Here is a 22,206-nt window from a genome sequence, read left to right as displayed (position 1 = left end):
GTTATGCAACTTTAGTACTCAGAGCGGGTTATTATAAATGTAACAAATGCACCGATAAGTGCGTTTGCGAGCCTTACCACACAGTAACCCTGCACATGTTGTTGCATGTCCCTCGCGCTGGTCTTCGTTTTTTGTTTTGTTCCTTCAGCCGACAATGGAAAGGGAGAAGGGACTATACATAGTCCCTTCTCCCTTTCCATGGCGGCCATTATTTGATTACCTTTTTTTCCATTTACTTGAATGGAATGTTGTCACTCCCCTTAATGTCGTGGCTCTAGAGGTTAAGAGTGAAATGCTTCCTCGTTATAGTCTCAGACATCTGTAAAGTGCTCAGGAAGTATATGCATGCTCACTCATCACTCCCTGCTGCCGGCCAGCATACCGCAGCACTTCTACGCCAGCCCGCCACATGGAATTTTCTTCTTTCCAGCATTGTTATGTTATGTTATGTTCTGATCTGTAGCGGGCAGGATTAACTTCATCTAGGGGCAGGTGGAACCAAAGTTCGGACAGAAAAGAGGAGAGCAGGGTGTCGAAGGCAGTTCAGAAAACAGAAGTCTTTTCAGTTCAGCATTCAATATGCACGTGGGACGATGCGGGTATTATGCGCTGCCAATTTTTCCCCAACAGCGTTTTGACCTGGAACAGAGCCGACTTCAAAGCAGCCACTTGAACCGAGGTAGCCCGAGCCTCGCCGGGATCACCCTTCTGTAGGCCTGGTTGCTCATCACATTCCTGTGGGACCTCATGGGGTTACACAACCTACAGACTAAGTAAGAAGCAGCACAGTGTGCACACACATATGTCAAAATGCTGCCTCAACAGACTGGGCTATGCGTTTCTGCCTGCGTGTCACCAGAGGCTATAGTACACCAGGATGCCTAGAGAACTCCATGTCACTTGGATACCATAGTTCCAGGTCTGTGCTGTCTACGGTATACAAGGATGCCTAGATGACTCCATGTCCCTTGGATACCATAGTTCCAGGTCCGCGCTGTCTGCGGTATACTAGGATGCCTAGAGAATTCCATGTTCCTTGGAAACCATAGTTCCAGGTCTGCGCTGTCTGCGGTATAATAGGATGCCTAGAGAATTCCATGTGCCTTGGATACCATAGTTCCAGGTCCGTGCTGTCTGCGGTATATTAGGATGCCTAGAGAACTCCATGTCCCTTGGATACCATAGTTCCGGGTCTGTGCTGTCTGTGGTATACTAGGATGCCTAGAGAACTCCATGTCCCTTGGATACCATAGTTCCGGGTCTGTGCTGTCTGCGGTATACTAGGATGCCTAGAGAACTCCATGTCCCTTGGATACCATAGTTCCGGGTCTGTGCTGTCTGCGGTATACTAGGATGCCTAGATGACTCCATGTCACTTGGATACCATAGTTCCAGGTCTGTGCTGTCTGCGGTATACTAGGATGCCTAGATGACTCCATGTCCCTTGGATAGCATAGTTCCAGGTCTGTGCTTTCTGCGGTATACTAGGATGCCTAGAGAATTCCATGTCCCTTGGATACCATAGTTCCAGGTCTGTGCTGTCTGTGGTATACTAGGATGCCTAGAGAATTCCATGTACCTTGGATACCATAGTTCCAGGTCCGTGCTGTCTGCGGTATACTAGGATGCCTAGAGAATTCCATGTGCCTTGGATACCATAATTCCAGGTCCGTGCTGTCTGTGGTATACTAGGATGCCTAGAGAACTCCATGTCCCTTGGATACCATAGTTCCAGGTCCGTGGTGTCTGCGGTATACTAGGATGCCTAGAGAACTCCATGTCCCTTGGATACCATAGTTCCAGGTCTGCGCTGTCTGCGGTATACTAGGATGCCTAGACAACTCCATGTCCCTTGGATACCATAGTTCCAGGTCCGTGCTGTCTGCGGTATACTAGGATGCCTAGACAACTCCATGTCCCTTGGATACCATAGTTCCAGGTCCGTGGTGTCTGCGGTATACTAGGATGCCTAGACAACTCCATGTCACTTGGATACCATAGTTCCAGGTCTGCGCTGTCTGCGGTATAGTAGGATGCCTAGAGAACTCCATGTCCCTTGGATACCATAGTTCCAGGTCCGTGCTGTCTTCGGTATACTAGGATGCCGAGAGAACTCCATGTCCCTTGGATACCATAGTTCCAGGTCCGTGCTGTCTATGGTATACTAGGATGCCGAGAGAACTCAATGTCCCTTGGATACCATAGTTCCAGGTCCTTGCTGTCTACGGTATACTAGGATGCCTAGAGAACTCCGTGTCCCTTGGATACCATAGTTCCAGGTCTGTGTTGTCTACAGTATACTAGGATGCCTAGATGACTCCATGTCCCTTGGATAGCATAGTTCCAGGTCTGTGCTGTCTGCGGTATACTAGGATGCCTAGAGAATTCCATGTGCCTTGGATACCATAATTCCAGGTCCGTGCTGTCTGTGGTATACTAGGATGCCTAGAGAACTCCATGTCCCTTGGATACCATAGTTCCAGGTCCGTGGTGTCTGCGGTATACTAGGATGCCTAGAGAACTCCATGTCCCTTGGATACCATAGTTCCAGGTCTGCGCTGTCTGCGGTATACTAGGATGCCTAGACAACTCCATGTCCCTTGGATACCATAGTTCCAGGTCCGTGCTGTCTGCGGTATACTAGGATGCCTAGACAACTCCATGTCCCTTGGATACCATAGTTCCAGGTCCGTGGTGTCTGCGGTATACTAGGATGCCTAGAGAACTCCATGTCCCTTGGATACCATAGTTCCAGGTCTGCGCTGTCTGCGGTATACTAGGATGCCTAGACAACTCCATATCCCTTGGATACCATAGTTCCAGGTCTGCGCTGTCTGTGGTATACTAGGATGCCTAGACAACTCCATGTCCCTTGGATACCATAGTTCCAGGTCCGTGCTGTCTGCGGTATACTAGGATGCCTAGACAACTCCATGTCACTTGGATACCATAGTTCCAGGTCTGCGCTGTCTGCGGTATAGTAGGATGCCTAGAGAACTCCATGTCCCTTGGATACCATAGTTCCAGGTCCGTGCTGTCTTCGGTATACTAGGATGCCGAGAGAACTCCATGTCCCTTGGATACCATAGTTCCAGGTCCGTGCTGTCTATGGTATACTAGGATGCCGAGAGAACTCAATGTCCCTTGGATACCATAGTTCCAGGTCCTTGCTGTCTACGGTATACTAGGATGCCTAGAGAACTCCGTGTCCCTTGGATACCATAGTTCCAGGTCCGTGCTGTCTGCGGTATACTAGGATGCCTAGAGAACTCCATGTCCCTTGGATACCATAGTTCCAGGTCCGTGCTGTCTACGGTATACTAGGATGCCTAGAGAACTCCATGTCCCTTGGATACTAGAATGCCGAGAGAACTCCATGTCCCTTGGATACCATAGTTCCAGGTCCGTGCTGTCTGCGGTATACTAGGATGCCTAGAGAACTCCATGTCCCTTGGATACCATAGTTCCAGGTCCGTGCTGTCTGCGGTATACTAGGATGCCTAGAGAACTCCATGTCCCTTGGATTCCATAGTTCCAGGTCCGTGCTGTCTGCGGTATACTAGGATGCCTAGAGAACTCCATGTCCCTCGGATACCATAGTTCCAGGTCTGCGCTGTCTGCGGTATAGTAGGATGCCTAGAGAACTCCATGTCCCTTGGATACCATAGTTCCAGGTCCGTGCTGTCTTTGGTATACTAGGATGCCGAGAGAACTCCATGTCCCTTGGATACCATAGTTCCAGGTCCGTGCTGTCTACGGTATACTAGGATGCCTAGAGAACTCCATGTCCCTTGGATACCATAGTTCCAGGTCCGTGCTGTCTACGGTATACTAGGATGCCTAGAGAACTCCATGTCTCTTGGATACCATAGGTCCAGGTCCGTGCTGTCTACGGTATACTAGGATGCCTAGAGAACTCCATGTCCCTTGGATACCATAGTTCCAGGTCCGTGCTGTCTACGGTATACTAGGATGCCTAGAGAACTCCATGTCCCTTGGATACCATAGTTCCAGGTCCGTGCTGTCTGCGGTATACTAGGATGCCTAGAGAACTCCATGTCCCTTGGATACTAGGATGCCGAGAGAACTCCATGTCCCTTGGATACCATAGTTCCAGGTCCGTGCTGTCTGCGGTATACTAGGATGCCGAGAGAACTCCATGTCCCTTGGATACCATAGTTCCAGGTCCGTGCTGTCTGCGGTATACTAGGATGCCTAGAGAACTCCATGTCCCTTGGATACCATAGTTCCAGGTCCGTGCTGTCTGCGGTATACTAGGATGCCTAGAGAACTCCATGTCCCTTGGATTCCATAGTTCCAGGTCCGTGCTGTCTGCGGTATACTAGGATGCCTAGAGAACTCCATGTCCCTTGGATACCATAGTTCCAGGTCCGTGCTGTCTGCGGTATACTAGGATGCCTAGAGAACTCCATGTCCCTCGGATACCATAGTTCCAGGTCCGTGCTGTCTGCGGTATACTAGGATGCCTAGAGAACTCCATGTCCCTCGGATACCATAGTTTCAGGTCCGTGCTGTCTGCGGTATACTAGGATGCCTAGAGAACTCCATGTCCCTCGGATACCATAGTTCCAGGTCCGTGCTGTCTGCGGTATACTAGGATGCCTAGAGAACTCCATGTCCCTCGGATACCATAGTTCCAGGTCCGTGCTGTCTGCGGTATACTAGGATGCCTAGAGAACTCCATGTCCCTCGGATACCATAGATCCAGGTCTGTGCTGTCTGCGGTATACCAGGATGCCTAGAGAACTCCATGTCCCTCGGATACCATAGTTCCAGGTCTGTGCTGTCTACAGTATACTAGGATGGCTAGAGAATTACATGTACCTCGGATACCATAGTTCCAGGTCTGTGCTGTCTACAGTATACTAGGATGGCTAGAGAATTCCATGTACCTCGGATACCATAGTGCCTAGAGAATTCCATGTCCCTCGGATACCATAGTTCCAGGTCTGTGCTGTCTACAGTATACTAGGATGCCTAGAGAACTCCATGTTCCATGTCTGTGTTGTCTACAGTATACTAGGATGGCTAGAGAATTCCATGTACCTCGGATACCATAGTGCCTAGAGAATTCCATGTCCCTCGGATACCATAGTTCCAGGTCTGTGTTGTCTACAGTATACTAGGATGCCTAGATGACTCCATGTCCCTTGGATACCATAGTTCCAGGTATGTGCTGTCTACAGTATACTAGGATGCCTAGAGAACTCCATGTCCCTCGGATACCATAGTTCCAGGTCTGTGCTGTCTACAGTATACTAGGATGGCTAGAGAATTCCATGTACCTCGGATACCATAGTTCCAGGTCTGTGCTGTCTACAGTATACTAGTATGCCTAGAGAATTCCATGTCCCTCGGATACCATAGTTCCAGGTCTGTGCTGTCTACAGTATACTAGGATGCCTAGAGAACTCCATGCCCCTCGGATAGCATAGTTCCAGGTCTGTGCTGTCTACAGTATACTAGGATGGCTAGAGAACTCCATGTACCTCGGATACCATAGTTCCAGGTCTGTGCTGTCTACAGTATACTAGTATGCCTAGAGAATTCCATGTCCCTCGGATACCATAGTTCCAGGTATGTGCTGTCTACAGTATACTAGGATGCCTAGAGAACTCCATGTTCCAGGTGTGTGCTGTCTACAGTATACTAGGATGCCTAGATGACTCAATGTCCCTTGGATACCATAGTTCCAGGTATGTGCTGTCTACAGTATACTAGGATGCCTAGAGAACTCCATGTCCCTCGGATACCATAGTTCCAGGTCTGTGTTGTCTACAGTATACTAGGATGGCTAGAGAATTCCATGTCCCTTGGATACCATAGTTCCAGGTCTGTGCTGTCTACAGTATACTAGGATGCCTAGAGAATTCCATGTCCCTTGGATACCATAGCTCCAGGTCTGTGCTGTCTACAGTATACTAGGATGCCTAGAGAATTCCATGTCCCTCGGATACCATAGTTCCAGGTCTGTGCTGTCTGTGGTATACTAGGATGCCTAGAGAACTCCATGTCCCTCGGATACCATAGTTCCAGGTCTGTGTTGTCTACAGTATACTAGGATGCCTAGAGAACTCCATGTCCCTTGGATACCATAGTTCCAGGTATGTGCTGTCTACGGTATACTAGGATGCCTAGAGAACTCCATGTCCCTTGGATACCATAGTTCCAGGTCTGTGCTGTCTACGGTATACTAGGATGCCTAGAGAATTCCATGTCCCTCGGATACCATAGTTCCACGTCTGTGCTGTCTACAGTATACTAGCATGGCTAGAGAATTCCATGTCCCTTGGATACCATAGTTCCAGGTCTGTGTTGTCTACAGTATACTAGCATGGCTAGAGAACTCCATGTCCCTTGGATACCATAGTTCCAGGTCTGTGCTGTCTACAGTATACTAGCATGGCTAGAGAATTCCATGTCCCTTGGATACCATAGTTCCAGGTCTGTGCTGTCTACAGTATACTAGGATGCCTAGATGACTCCATGTCCCTTGGATACCATAGTTCCAGGTCTGTGCTGTCTACAGTATACTAGGGTGGCTAGAGAATTCCATGTACCTCGGATACCATAGTTCCAGGTCTGTGCTGTCTACAGTATACTAGGGTGGCTAGAGAATTCCATGTACCTCGGATACCATAGTTCCAGGTCCGCGCTGTCTGCGGTATACTAGGATGCCTAGAGAACTCCATGTACCTCGGATACCATAGTTCCAGGTCTGTGCTGTCTACAGTATACTAGGATGCCTAGAGGACTCCATGTCCCTTGGATACCATAGTTCCATGTCTGTGCTGTCTACAGTATACTAGGATGCCTAGAGGACTCCATGTCCCTCGGATACCATAGTTCCAGGTCTGTGCTGTCTACAGTATACTAGGATGCCTAGAGGACTCCATGTCCCTTGGATACCATAGTTCCATGTCTGTGCTGTCTACAGTATACTAGGATGCCTAGAGGACTCCATGTCCCTCGGATACCATAGTTCCAGGTCTGTGCTGTCTACAGTATACTAGGATGCCTAGAGGACTCCATGTCCCTCGGATACCATAGTTCCATGTCTGTGCTGTCTACAGTATACTAGGATGCCTAGAGGACTCCATGTCCCTCGGATACCATAGTTCCAGGTATGTGCTGTCTACAGTATACTAGGATGCCTAGAGAACTCCATGTTCCAGGTCTGTGTTGTCTACAGTATACTAGGATGCCTAGAGAACTCCATGTCCCTTGGATACCATAGTTCCAGGTATGTGCTGTCTACAGTATACTAGGATGCCTAGAGAACTCCATGTCCCTCGGATACCATAGTTCCAGGTCTGTGCTGTCTACAGTATACTAGGATGCCTAGAGAACTCCATGTCCCTCGGATACCATAGTTCCACGTCTGTGCTGTCTACAGTATACTAGGATGCCTAGGTGACTCCATGTCCCTTGGATACCATAGTTCCAGGTATGTGCTGTCTACAGTATACCAGGATGCCTAGAGAACTCCATGTTCCAGGTCTGTGCTGTCTACAGTATATTAGGATGCCTAGAGAACTCCATGTTCCAGGTCTGTGCTGTCTACAGTATACTAGGATGCCTAGAGGACTCCATGTTCCAGGTCTGTGCTGTCCTGCCAATCAAGTCGACCACCCCCAGAATGCATTTGCATGTTAAATGGAGAAGTGACATGGCGTTCTGAAAGGGACTGGGGTAGCACTATGACAATGGAAACATGCCGTTGCACATTTTGTGTACCACAATCATATTGTGGAATTTCCTTCTTCCTTTTGAAATCATACAGCGGCACAATGCTACCCCGATAGTTATTGTTAACAGGGCCACTTTGCTAACGGCAAGAAAAAACGCAACCAAGCCAGTAGAAAAAAAATATGTATTAATGTATAGTTTTTATATAGCGCAAACTTGACAAACGAATTGTATCAGAGCGCGGTGCCCAAATTTCAAACCTAAAATAAAATCCATTTCATAAACAGCAATAAAACAATGGCATTGGTGGGCCAATTAAAGCAAGAAATTAAGAACTCCATGAACTGGAGGAGGAAAACAACATTTTAGAATGAAATGGCAGTAATTGACGGAAGGTGCACAGAAAAGAAAGTGTGTTTTGGAGATTGATTGCAGAAGCAGCGGGCATAAAGGGAGTGGGGGGGGGGGTGGCCTGCATCAACCGGTATGCAGTGATTTGGTCGAATAGAAATCAACGAATGAAATTTGACCTAATAAAAAAACACAAAAAAAAGATCAAATTTTAGAAAAATAGATATAAGGGTTTGGGAATGGGAATAGCGGTTTTGGAGGTGGGGGAGAAGTATTAAAAAAAAGAAGGAGGTTTGCCCCCCCACCCCAAACAAAAAAAACAAAAATCGATACTTTTGTATTAGGTGTTTCTTATTTGTAATTGGATTAAATCGCATGTAACCGCATGAAGCATCTCAGGCTAATGCCGGTGCAGTATAGGGGGTCTGTGTGCCAGCTTGGCAGGCGTGGGTGGAATGAGGCCATCCTCAGGACGTGTTATCGGGATCATCCATGATGCCAGCCAGTGTGAGCCAGGATTTCAGAAGCCAGGCTGTAGCAGCTATTGAATCTTGGAGTCATTCCTGGCCCCCGGGCCAATATATCCTTGCCTCAGTAGCATTAAAGGTGGGGTTATGCTGTTATTTATTTAACACTAGCATCCACGCGAGGAGCCCCCCAGCATCAATATAAGCGAGTATCTTAATCGGTAGTTGTAAACGGGGCTAAAAAGCAATCCAGCCAATGATGGCTTCATTCCGCTCCTCGTTATGAGTGGCAAAACACCAGCAACAGTACCCTGAATTGCAGAAGCGGGCAGGAGTGGCTGAAAGCAAGGATTCTGTTCCCTGGTCACACAGGGGGGGGGTTCTTCCAGGGCTCTCAGCTGAGGTATCCACTGCTGCCTTGCTCTGAAATCTCAGGGGGTGTTGGGGGGAAGGGTGGGGGTGTGAACAATGCTGGCTGATTTGGCTGTTGTATTGTTTCAGTGCAGCATGCGATGCTGGTCATTGTTCAGTGTTGCGGTCTATACTGAAGGAGTGGTTAATCCCATGGAATTGGTTCTGAATTATAATGGCCCTTCACTAGGGTGCTGGGTTACAATTTGCTCGAGTAGGCCTGGCGAATGTTCTCAGACTCTTAAAAGTGACTCCCCTTTGAAGCTGGGGTGCATTTTTACACCTCTGCTTTTTAACCCCTATATATCCCAGATCCGCCAGAAGCCCTGTCAGAATTAAAGCATGTCCCTCAATTTGGGAAAAACTCCAATAGCGTGAATGACTTTTGCTGAGGACCCGATCCTTATGGATCAGCTGAGCGTCGGTCTGCAGTGAAACATGAATGCTTTGGAACCGTAAAGTCAATGAAATGACTTGAGAATCAATCGGGCGCCGCTAGGATAATGATTACGAGCAGGTGCTGACCCAGAACCTGCTTAGGTGGCCAAATGCTTTGAAACTGAAGGGGTCACGTTCTACTGTTATTGGAGGGTATGGTTTGCCAGCAGCAAAGTTGTCAAGAAGACAACAAAAGATGAAATCAAAAATAAATGGCCATGTTGGTGCTGTGCATCCTGTGGAACTCGTCCTTGATATTTAATCACAATGATATAATAGGTTATTTATAAGGTGCTTAATACCCAGAGGCTTCAAAGCGCGGACCCTGGACCCGGGGATCGAACCTGTGTTGCTCCATGTCACCTTGCTTCCAAGGCGAGCACTTTGCTCCTGAGCTATCCTCCCAATACATAGGGCAGGCATGGTTGCGTACATATCGGAAATCTGGGCCCTGCACGGAGATTTCTTTGCTAACCTCTCGGATAGGTTACTTGGTGTGCAGCAATTTTTGGTATTGAAGCCTTGAGAACTGACCTCAGCTTGTCCCCAGTTCCCTCGATAATATGTGTTAGGCGGGATAACATTTGTTTTTTCCACTCACTGGAGCTAAGCCTGAATCATTTCTGTGTGTCGTCTTCAAGAATAGGATTATGGCTGCGAATAAAGGCAAGATGGATGCGATGCATCTGGGACTTGTCGCTTCAGGGATCAATGCTGCCTCGATTAAAATCTTTGCTAAGGAAAGGGCAGTGGGGGCCCCACGTCTAACCTCACAGGGCCCAGGAAGATCTCATGAGGCTGCTTTTGGGACCCACATTGGGCCCATCAGATGTGTTTAGCTCGAGTGTCCAGGAATTCTAGACCCAGGGGGCTAAGCGGGCAGGGTTTGGATCTTATTCTCCTGAAAGGCAATGGAAAGGGAGCAGGTGCCGGTGGTTGCACCTTGGTGTATTGAAGGACATCTTTGGGATACCAGGGATGGCGTGATGCTGGAGACTACATTTATTAGTTCTGCGTCTCGCGGGGGAACTCTTTTCAGCAGTTTGCAACAAGTATGCGGCAACAGCCCTAGTAGACAGAAACCTCTGCCAAGAGAGGATGGCGCCTTCCAGTCGTGTGCCTTTTGGCGCAGTTTCTTCATGCAAGTTGCCAATTGCCGCTTGATGGCCCTGATTTATTTATTTATTTATTTTATGTGGCTGTTTGATCGCATTTTTGTTTTACTGTGGATTTAAGATATCTTGCTCATTTGCACCTGACAGCAACCGCATAAATGTGGCTTGGCTCGGTGGAGTCCTGTGGAGAGGCTAGAAAACAGGTGGCTCAAATCAGCACCTGAAGAGAATGGGAAGAACAGTTAATTTGAACCAAGTGGTCTTTTCCTCCTCGTTCCTGTTTGTCCATTTGAACGTTTGCGCATTTGCGTGCCTACATTGTGCATTCTTTTTGGAATAAATAAGGGGTGTTTATCTTTTCATCGCCTCCTGTGTTAGAATGCCACGCCTTCTAGTCACACGTCCTCTATGCTGCCTTAGTGTGTCGTGCTGATTAGCGGAGAGTATCCATGTCATCCTCATCTGGATACATGGCAGCAAGTATGTTACCTATCAGACTGCTCCAAATATGGCGTTCATCGACAGCCAAGCAAATTGCAGAAATGGAAAGTAAAGTGCCTTAATAAATAGCAGAGATTCTTGGGCAAAATTCTCACAGCTTTTTTTTGGCACAAATGAAAAATGCGCTAGTGCACCTTCTCATTTGTGCCATAGAAATGCACCCTTTTCTTAAAATGCATTTGAATATGCCTGCTTTCATATGTTTTACACCTGTTTGCACATTTGCACAAATCAGGGGGGGCGTTTCTACACATTTCCCAGTGCATCCCAAATTCACAAACGGGATGTGCTTTAAAATGCACAGAAAACTAAGACGTTCCCTGCGCCTGTTTGGAACATGCACTGGGCTATGCGCAAAGCAAGACCGGCTCATTATTGCCAGTGTCATGTTTTGCATTTTAAGTGGGACAGCACCGGCATGCACTGCTGATGTCTCACGTGCACTTCTATCCCTCGTGGAGGGATAGAAATGCTTTTGGAAAATGTTTGTGATATTTCATAGTGGCAGACCCCTTTAGTGCCGGTCACTGTGAAAAGCACTCCCAGAACCCGCATATGTGCACTCCCACTTCTGCCACTACTATATGTAAGGGGGGCGGCAAGTGCATCTTTTGCGCTGCTCTCGGGGACGTCTGAAATACTCAGGCTGTCTTTGCGAACAAGGTGACCTGCGCATTTCTAAAGTGAACCCATATGGAAAAAAGTGCATCCCGAGCACTTCTTTCCTTTTTTTAGAATCTGTCCCCTTATCTCCTTATTCAGTGGCTGGTTAAATGCGGCATTGTTTCATTTGAATTGTCATCTACCTTAAATGGCTATTGGTGTTAGTAAAGTGTCTATCGTCTGACTACACTACTCTGCAGTAAGCACATATCATTTCGGAAATTAATGGTAAACCTATTTCACTCTTCAGTGTTCCAGGATTTGAAGATCTTCTCACATCTTCCTCTGTTGACGTTTTGTCCACCCCAAATGAGCAGCTCACTAACTGCTGCCACAGCTTCCTCCCTCAGATGACAATAGACCTTGATCACCTTTTCAGAGTACAGCTCTCTCCTCCCGCCATTCATAAACCAGCCACACTCACAGGGGTGCACTGGGAAGCAAAAGAGGACCCGTTTTTTCTTTTGTTGTTTTTAAGTGGCTCCATACTGCACCTAAAAAAAAGTGCATATAGTATCTTAACTGTGTGTGTTTAATGCAGCACTGTCCAAACTTCAGCGCCTGCGGCACAGAGGACCACTGGGATATCTCCAGGCTTCCCTGTAGGCCTGTCCGCCACTGCGCACTCAGCCTACACATCTCAAGATTAAGCCGGGCAAATCTCGTGCCTATGCAAAAGCCCAAGCTATTGGCTTTGCCAAAGCTTGCACTAAATTATGTCAGGTTTGAAATATTCTCCAGGTCCTGGATTTTTGGTTAATATCAGTCTATATTCTTACAGTCTTATTTAAGGCCAGAGTTGGTTCAGCTTTACGTCCTTCACCAGAGGCGTAGCCAGGATTGTCTAACAAGTGGGGCCTGAAGCTAAAGTAGTTGGGCCCACCGCAGTGACATTAACATGTGCAAATGCCCACACAGTGCTTCTGAGTGGGCATTTACACATTTTGGGTGGGCCTTGCCCGCTCAGGCCCTACTCTGTCTTCGCCTCTGTCCTTCACTGGGACAACCATAGGGCTTTGTAAACTCCTCTGTAGTTACTCCTTTATAACAAGGTCCCCCATTTTGTGACTTTTTTGATGCAGTCGTGCATCTTGTTATCATGTATGATGTAAATAAGGAAAATGTGCAGTCCCTCAAAACACAAAAACAGTCACATTCTATACACGGATTTAAGGCCCCAGGGAGTTGTATTTTTTTTTTCAAGTATTTAATTTGTAATTCAGTTTGTCTTTTTTTCATTTGCCTGTTAGGATTCATAACCTAGGGTTGTCTGTGGTTTTCGCATTGAGATGCAAAATGTGCACCTCCCCCAAATATTTAGTGTTCAAACCACCACAGTCCCAAACCAAGAGACAACGCAAAACATGTCTGCCAGCCCAAGTTAAGGCAGTTCCATGTAATAGTCTCGCCACAAAAAAAGTCGGCAGGTTGGCGACATTTTAAAAAAAATGTATTAATGATGCACCCTACAGGCTATCAAACACTTTCCCCAATTATTCTAGGACTGGAGGTAATAATATATAATTATAGCCCTCCTAGAATATTTCGGGAAAGAATTTTGGTAGCCAAGAAAAAGCCGCCAGAACCTGAAGACTTTTTCACAGCCTCATTATTACATGGAACCGTTAGTTAAGGCTTGTCTGGCTCATGGCACATCTGTGACCCCCTTGGAGGAATTTAAAAAAGTCACCCTCAATAAAGAAATCACTGAGCCATGCCTCCTCGATTTAGGGGCTATTTCATTAAGAGTTTGGTGGTATGCCGGCAAACTCTTCTGCAATACCGCATGTGGTGCGCATGCAGTCATTTGAAGCATCCGTGTGATTCACGGTCGTAAGGACCCTTCAGTTACTCCCCATTTTGCAGTACCATAGGACCCAATTGGGGAAATAAGAAATTACCACCATGCTGTATTACCGCCTGCGGTAATATTGCATGCTGTGATTCTTTTGAATGGAGGAAATCTCCTCCACATATAAGCATATGGTTTTCAAGAGGTTCAGGAGTGAAACTCTACATTTTGCGGTGCAGTAATAATGGCAGTAATTCCATGGCCGCTTTTTTTTTACTCACCGTCAAACTCTTAATGAGGCCCTTATAGAGTTCAAAAACCCACCCACCCTGACTCACCTTGATTGTTGTTTTGAGGGACGCTGGTGCATAGAACAAGACTTCCCCAAGTCCCCCCCATAACCCCCAGTGGCGCTGGGTGCTCTCAGGCAGATGCCTTTTCACACCACAGAGCAGTCTCTGCCCTGGGCAAGCATGCACCCACCTCATTGGCTACCAAAACCATCACAGGACCACCCACCCCAGCAGAGAGCTCTGAGTATACAGGGTCACCTTGCTCACACAGCACTTTTAACTTTTTGCCATCCGGATTCACCAACACGCCTGGGACTAATCAAATTCCGGGGTACCAGTGGTTCTGGGGTGAGTATCGGTTTCTAAACCATCAATCAGCCCCACACCCCTAATAGTAGTTAAAAGGACTCATTTGGTCCCTGGCTGAACGTACAGTGTGCCTTACAGCTTCCACCAGTGAAGGAAGGACAGGATTTCCAAGAGGGAAGCAATATCCTTCCCCTAAACATCTCACAGGGAACAGAGGGAGATACCGGACTCAGAGGATCGGTCCAGCAGCTCCAGAACTGGTACCCAGCCAGCTCACAGCGTGCCCTGCTAGGTTCTACCAGCAGGCTTCCTAGGTGGGAAGTGCCAGAGAGTCTCTGAACAAAGGACAAGGCTGTTGCCTGCAAACACTCTCCTCAGCTTTGGGCCATTCTCCTTAAAGGACGACACAAGCCCTTCAAAGACGTTAAGAGGAATGCCACAACAAGCATCAACCAGCGTCCATCTTTTAAGGACATTTTTGAGACAGTCGAGCCCTCGAACCGCGACTGGCTACACCACTAAATGTTGTCACGCTGCAGTCACTAAAGTGGTCTGATACGCCTTGACCAGTGTTCCCTTGGGAGATGTTTAGGGGAGGGATCTTGCTTCTCTCTTGAAAATCCTGGCCTTCTTTCACTGGCGGAAGCTATAATGCAGACTGTACATACAGCCAGGGTCTAAATGAGTCCTTCTTCTTACTCCTTTCGAAGTCTTCAGAAGATCTGGCAAAAGAGGGGCTCAACCCTCTTTTAAAGCCAAATGGGCCCCAGTGATTGGTGCGGGCTAAGCCTATTTTATTGAACCAATCCTGGGTCCCCACCAACAATCTTCTGTTATGCGTGAGGTCATAACCAGAGTGCTTTGCAACAGGAAAGGTAAGGGGTGACAACATGTACTACTAAGTCCCACCCATTTTCCTGTCTGTTGTGGATCAAAATACCTCTCTGGTTAATTGAGCTCTCTGTGGCTCCTGATCAAAGTGCAGGTCTCCCTTGAAGTTTGTGGTGAGAACAGACATTCTGTCTCCATCAATTCACATACTTCTTCCCCCTGAAAAGGGGTCTCTATGCAGGGGCTGCCTACTGTAAACAGTTGTCCCAGACATGCCATTCACTGCCCTTCATACAGAGGGGTGGGAGCTAGCTTCAAGTTGACACATTGCATATCAGTTCTGCGATCAGGCCTATCGCAGGCCTGTTTCAATTAACTCTCATCAGCATGCGCTGCCACCAGCAGAACCTAGACGATAGAGATGGTGGATCCATGGAGCCTTTGATATTTTAATTAGGCTGGCCATGTTGCCTCCCCCCTTCAGAGATGCTTTGATGTACCCGTGGCAGTCACATTCCAGCTAATTGTGACAGAGAGGACAGGACCTGTAGGCTGTGTGCGCCAGAGTACACATGACTATGGGCCTCATTACGACCCTGGCGCTCCCGGATTGAAGGGGGCCGGTACAGCACCGGCCCCCTTCATTCCAGGAGCGCCGATTACAAGCTTCCCATAGCGGGACCCAGATTGCACGCCTTGTAAAACCAGGTGTGCTTTCCGGGTCCCGCGAGGGGAAGAGGGAGGCAATAATGGGCCAGATGTAATCTGCCCGTTATTATCTCCCTCCCCATTCCCATTGAGCCCTATGTTGGCTCAAGTGGGAATGGGGAAGGGTTCCTGCATGGAGGATTTACCGGGTCCTCCTATCTCGGAGTAACCCGGTAAGTCCCCATTGCAGGAACCCGGTAATGGAGCACGGAACAGAGGCAGCCATGGAGCTAGTAGCTCCATGGCTACCGCCGTCCTCGTACTGAGGCCCTATGCATTTGTTATGTGGTGAGCAGAGGAAAATGTGTGCAGATTAGCCCCACACATTTTCTGAGGTTGATCTCCCATCATTCATTTTAATTACAAAACTTCAGAAAAGCACAGGCGACTTGTGTTTCCAATCTATTCGCATCCCTTCTGGTGTACTAGAGGTGTGGGGCTGATTGATGGTTTGGAAATTGATATTCATCCCTGGACCACTGGTGCCCCGGAAGTTGATTTGTCACATGGACGGTACCTGTAGGCTGTGTCCATGCCGGAGTACACAGGTCTAGGTGTTTGACGTGGTGTGAGCATAGAAAAATGTGTCTGGATTAGCCCCATACATTTTCCTGAGGCAGGTCTACCATATTCTGTTTACTTAAAAATGTCAAAAAAGCTCAGGCGAGCCCACACCCACAATGTGAATGGACTAATTCCTCACAATGCCAACATACATCCCTCCTCAGTGCTTCAGTTACGACAGTTTTAGTCATTTTTTCATCCAGAGAAACTTCAATAAATATGAGGGAGCCAGGAAGTCAAAGATTTCCATAGCGTTTACCTTGTTTAAACTGTGACCATCAGATGTGGTGCTGATGGTGGTTTGTATTTTGCTTGAATCCAATTGCTGCTTTGTCTTCTGTGTTGCTGTCAGACTTGGAAACACAGAAGGCAGGGGTTGTCTCCCTGTCTTCTTACCTGACTATTGACTCCATTTATAAATATTGTTTTTTTTAATAACATAAGTCGTTCACTCCCACATTTTCAGCGTGGAAGTATTTTAACTTCCATAAGAATGGACTGACTTCCGGAAACATAGACTTGATATTTGAATGGAAGCTCTTCCCTCATTAACAGTGAAGTTTGTCAAGGACTGAAACACTGACGCTCCAAATTTGTCTGTGCATCACCTGCCTGAAATTAAACTTCACAAAAGGCAGTATTCATGCTGATTCACTGTCACACCAAGCCGACAAAGTGCAGAATTAGCTGTTTGAAAGGACCCTGAGTAGAGTCCCTCCGCAGCCCTTCCAGTCCTCACTCTTCCACAGAATCAAGCTCTTCATCCCTGCCTCAGACATGAGAGCAGTTTTCCAAGCCCTGGTCCTCTCCAGCCTGGATGGGGGCAACACCCTCATCACTGAAGTCATGACTGTGTCCTAGTACCCCCTGAAAGCTGAGCACACTCGTTGAAGGCCACCTCATCTCGAACCGATGAATGTCACCATGACCTCACACAGCTGCCTTGGATACCTTGCAAGGCTACTGCACTATGGCCTGCAAGACATACAAGGCAAGGGGAGCCAGGCACCAAGCTGTCTTACCAAAATAAATAATCCCCTGAGGTCAGCCGAACACCAGAAGCCATACCATTTCCATAATAGAATCCAAAAACTGCAAGAAGGAGGCGGGTAGGAAACAGGTCTTCTGCTGCTGTGCACTTGCACTCTGGAACAAACTATTGCCGAAAGAGCGGGTTATATTACCATGACAGATTAACCATGCATATTCTTTTCTTGGCTCTAAAACATTGCAGTGGGAGTGGGAATGTTCATCTGGCAGGCCGCATGGCATGGGAGGACCTAACAGGGCCACAGGATAGAACATGGGCTGGCATCATGGTGGGGTAAAAGGGTGAGAAATTTAAAAAAAACAGGGCTATGGGGGTGTCCATCGTAAAAAGACACTCCCTTGGAATGCAGAACAACAGACACCCCAGTTAATGGTGGGGGACCAGTGCACAGTAAGGGGAAGAGCAGTTAGAGCAGCTAAGACCATAAAAAGGGGTGATAGGGGAGCCAGGGATGACCACGGGATGAGCGTGAGAGGCAGGTCGTATCATGGAGCTCAGGAAAGGAGATCATTCTCCTTAGAGTCATTGTGGGAAGACCACTCGTGGTAACATGAACCCAATCCATTGACTCACATCAGACTGGACCCCGACTCTCTCTTGCACTTTGCTCTTCAGAGAACACCTCATCGGCCGATGATTGCTGAATCCATGCCTACGCACACCTGTTCTCCTCTCTCTCCCTGTGCTGATTTCTCCCCCTGCCCCTCCACCTCTCTCTCCCTTTGCACAGCTCTCTTTTGAACTCCTGCCAGGTTTTCCTTGACCATGTTTCCTTTTCAAAAATCCGAGTTTCTCTTGGACATAAAACTGCGCCGCTTATGTGACTTTTTGTCAACCCAAAAAAACGTTCCATTCATTCAGCTGTCCTCTGATAAAAGAAATACGAGTTTGATGCTTGAGCTGTGGGTTACGTGTTTTAATATGGGTTCTATGTTCTTTCATCACCAGTAATTTCAACGCCTGGCTTTTAAACGTGTACAGAATTACGGAAATGGTCATCACATTTGTTTTGGGGGGTTACCCCCCAAACCCCTCCTCCCCCACATATTTTACCTACTCCCTGCCCCCAACCTCTTATCTGCCCTTTCCAACCCCCCCTAAAAATGTTGTTCACCATTTTCGTAATTCTGTACACGTTTAAAAGCCAGGCGTTGAAATGACTGGCAATGGAAGGACAGTATACCTTAATTTGCAACCTAATTGTGCTCATAACATACACCTATTATGCTTATAACATGAGCCAAGACCTGTTTCGAGCAAAGCTCTTCCTCAGGGCTCTCATGGCTTTTGTTAGTTATGTGACACCGATTTTATATCCAGTATGTTCGCTACGTATCCACTAAAGTCTCAAGATGTCTGTCTAGTCAGTGTTTGGTATAAATATTAACTTTCGTCTCGTTGTGACATTCCGTTTCTCGAGATATTCCTCATGTCCCAAAGCGCACCGGGGATTTCCCTCAAGGGAGTTTATCGATAAAGGTCGTCAGTCCGGAACTCTCCTTTGCGTGTTCGCAGAGGCGGAAGTTCCGGATGGAGGACCTTTATCGACACGCTCCCATTTAGTCACCCAATCAGTGGATTGGGTGAATGAATGGAAAGGTTTTTTGGTTGGCAAAAACGTCACCAAGGAGGTGCAGTCTTACATCCAAGAGAAACACAGATGTATTGCTTGTAGTATCAATAGGGACGACTTGAGAAGCGTGCTTTCACTTGGGACTGGCCTGCCACACCTGCAGAATCACCAATGACAAACGAACCGTGAACAGAGGTGCGGGGTGGGGGGGGGGGCAGAATTATATCTTCTCAGAGCCTGTTTGCTGGTCACCCCCAGACCACGGTCTGACTGACATCCTGCGCAGAGTTGCTATTCGCCACTACACGGACACGCCCCAAAGCTTCAAAACCATTATTGTGGTGTGGTGTGGTGTTGTGTGCAGTATACAGACAAATAGCATAACAGCAAATCACTACAAAAATGCAGTGACCACAGGCCACCAGCCAGAGCGCCAGCCTGCATGGGGATCGATATATCAGTTTGAGGTTTTCCATGTGGAGCCTCGTGCAGCACCAGGAGGTTTCGGAGGTCGAGTCCTAGTCTGTCCTCATATAGAGGATGGTGCCTGTTCTGTCCACAGTATAAAAGACCATTCCTGCTCTGTCACCTTTATTGAAGACAAGGCCTGGCCTATTCATTTTGAAGTGGGAGTAGTGCAGGAGGTGGATAGTGTCACGTAAACTCATTAATCAATCATTACTGTATACTGTTCCCAATGTTTATTGGGCCTTTTAAAATGCAAGCAATGGCCTAGTGGTCAATTGGGCCCTGTCTGATATGGTGGTTTTTAACTTTTGCGCTCAGGGCTGACGAGAAAAACATCTTGGAGTTGGGACCAGACGTCTGTCACAGGCCTGGCAAGGGCCCAGCAGGAAATTAGTCCCACCTCTATTTCAGTTAAATTGGGCCATGAGACTGGTCTGGCAATGTTGTTTGGCCACAGACCCGTGCTAGCTGGTCAATCCTGTGCGCCCTCATCTTGACTTGGGTATCAGCATTGCAATGATCATGGCAGCTTGTTAAGATATGGCTGGATTTTGAGGAGTGGGGTGCAAGGTCCTTATACTGTAGTGTCACTACTTGAACTATTAAAGTGGAGCGTGAGCTGGGACCTTCTTGGGAGTATGGGGAGGAATTCAGGCCTTACCGTTTGCCTCAAGGATTATCTTGTTATGTTTTTCAGGGCACCTATTGGCCAGGAGTTCTACGATGCGGCAGAATTCATGGAGGGAGGCCCGCAAGAAGGCGACCGAGCGGATGAGCTGGAGTACGAGGTGAGACAGAGGGAAAAACCTCCAGGACCATTAACACATCACTCACAGTCAGAGGGTAACCCCATGATACTGACCTCCAACTATGAGCTGTGATGCAAAATGGAGTCTGGGAACACACAATATGCATTGCATACCGGGGGGACCCTTGCCTTCCCCCACAGCCAGACGGTGGGTTCCTCATAGTGCCCGCTGGCTTTTCAATGGATTTTCAAGTGAGGTGGAGAGTGAGAACCGCCGATATCTGTCAAACACAAAACTCTCCACCAGAAGGTATCGTCCTAATAGTCCCTATCCTCCTTCATTGGAGGGCGAGTGGGTGTAGGGGGAACACCCTCCATCACTCATTCCATACCCAGGCATACATAAATACATGCCCACATGTATGCAATACCTCACTACCCCTGTCTTGGAGAATGAGGTGAGGGGGCACTGATCATACACCAGGTGGGTCTAATGCCACCACTGCCATAACAGAGTGGTGGTAGTAGGCCCACCTGGGAGTATGACCCCCCCCCAATATTGCATTGACTAGCCCAGTGACCACATCTTTTCCCTCAGTAGTTCAGTCGTATATACCTCGCCAGTCCTCATTGCACTAAGGGCAGGACTTCTTTTTCACTGACCCACTGATTGTAGACCTCCTCAGTGAATACCCCCGTAACTCCAGACCCCCTTAATCAATAGTCTAATGACTGCAGACACCTCCTGCTCTGTCACAAACATTTTACTGCAAAGCTCCTGAGAAATGGTGTTGGCTGAGTTCCTCCCAGATAGAGCAGACTGACCCCAGACAGGGCCGGCCCTAGGATTTGTGGGGCCAAGTGCAGCAAATGTGTGTGCCCCTTAATTTGCATTTGATGACATCAAAGCAAGTGACATCACAGGAAGTTACATCACAAGATAAGGACTCCTACATATGTAGGTATGAGTGAAAACATGGTAATAAAATAATATATATATGTATATAAATAATCTGAGAGGGACATTTCCAATAACTTCACTAGCAAAGTATAAAAGGTGCCCACCTTTTAAACCCAACAATTTATAATGAAATATTAAAAAAAAAACATAATCCAAGCTTGAGACATGCTCTTATATGGCACTTTTATGTGTTCTTGTGGATAAGCGTCTGCATTGGAAACATGACCAGCTGGTGTGAAATTGTAGTAGCTAAACACTTGAGCAAGCACACTTTTTTTTAATGCTGGCCTCAAAAACACAGCCACCCATTGAAGAAAGTGGGCGGACGGCGTCCACCCACATGTATCGACTTGGTCCCTGAAAATCAGTACAGGGCCAGAACCAGAGAAAATTCCCCCTCCAGTCTCCAGGATGACAGACTCTGCTGTTACATCATTGGCAAATATTCATGGCACACTTGCAGGCTTCCTATACAATGTGAGGGAAATGATACATTCTACTTAAACGTGTTTTGGCTTGGGAAATATAAGCATGTGTAAATAAGGCAAATAGCTAGAACGGTTTTGTGCGATATGTTTAATTGCGCTGGAGGAAGGCACAGGTTTTAGGCTGCTAACTGCTGCTTTGCATGTGCTTTCAAAATAAAAATACCCTTTGCAGTTCTTAACACGTTTAGAATACCTTGTCCACAACAATGGTCTCTTAAATAGGCCATCACTAGTAAATCGCACCCTCTTTTAAAGTGTTCAGCAGTGCTTACTAGTGCTGCAGCTGCTATTTGACTGTTGGGGGGTGGGATGGGAGGGGGGCATGTGTCTTGCCAGCGTCTCAGCAGGAGGTTGATCCGCAACAAAAGATTAGCTTCCCCGTCAACATGCAGGATGCAGCGTGTGCGGCCTGTGTGTTCAGAGTGGACTGCAGCAAGCACAGGGACTCTGAGCACACGGCCCACGCTGCAGCCTGCAAGAAGAGGGGGTCACCCGCACCCTCGGCGCGGGGCCCTAGCAGGCGCAGGGCCAAGTGCAGCTGCACCCGCTGCACACGCCTGGCGCCCGCCCTGATCCCAGAAAAGCAGTGAAACCCAGCGGCCGGTCACAACATGGCTTCGGTGAAGTCCCTGGCTGGAAGAATCATACAGATTAGCAAACAGACGCTTAGTTGAAACTGGTGAAGATTGTGGAGGGAGTTCAGAAGGGTGGCGCAGCAGTGACATCCAGCGGTCATTTGGAGCATGCCATTAGCTGAGATACTG

At 47.7% G+C, this 22,206-nt stretch overlaps 1 protein-coding gene across 7 annotated transcripts in view; it reads left to right on the top strand.

The window, feature by feature from the left end:
- PDZD4 (PDZ domain containing 4) overlaps positions 1 to 22,206 on the top strand; it is a 737,510-nt gene that overhangs the window by 568,501 nt on the left and 146,803 nt on the right. For all 7 annotated transcript variants that reach the window (XM_069645392.1, XM_069645390.1, XM_069645391.1 and 4 more), the window contains exon 3: positions 19,943 to 20,033. In XM_069645392.1, coding sequence (XP_069501493.1) covers positions 19,943 to 20,033 — 91 coding nt within the window. The remainder of the gene's footprint in view (positions 1 to 19,942; positions 20,034 to 22,206) is intronic.

The sequence above is a fragment of the Ambystoma mexicanum genome, chromosome 2p (assembly GCF_040938575.1).
Source record: "Ambystoma mexicanum isolate Mex_15411 chromosome 2p, UKY_AmexF1_1, whole genome shotgun sequence".
NCBI lineage: Eukaryota > Metazoa > Chordata > Amphibia > Caudata > Ambystomatidae > Ambystoma > Ambystoma mexicanum.
Note: the sequence above shows the minus strand (reverse complement) of the source record. Positions and strands in the feature narration are given on the sequence as shown.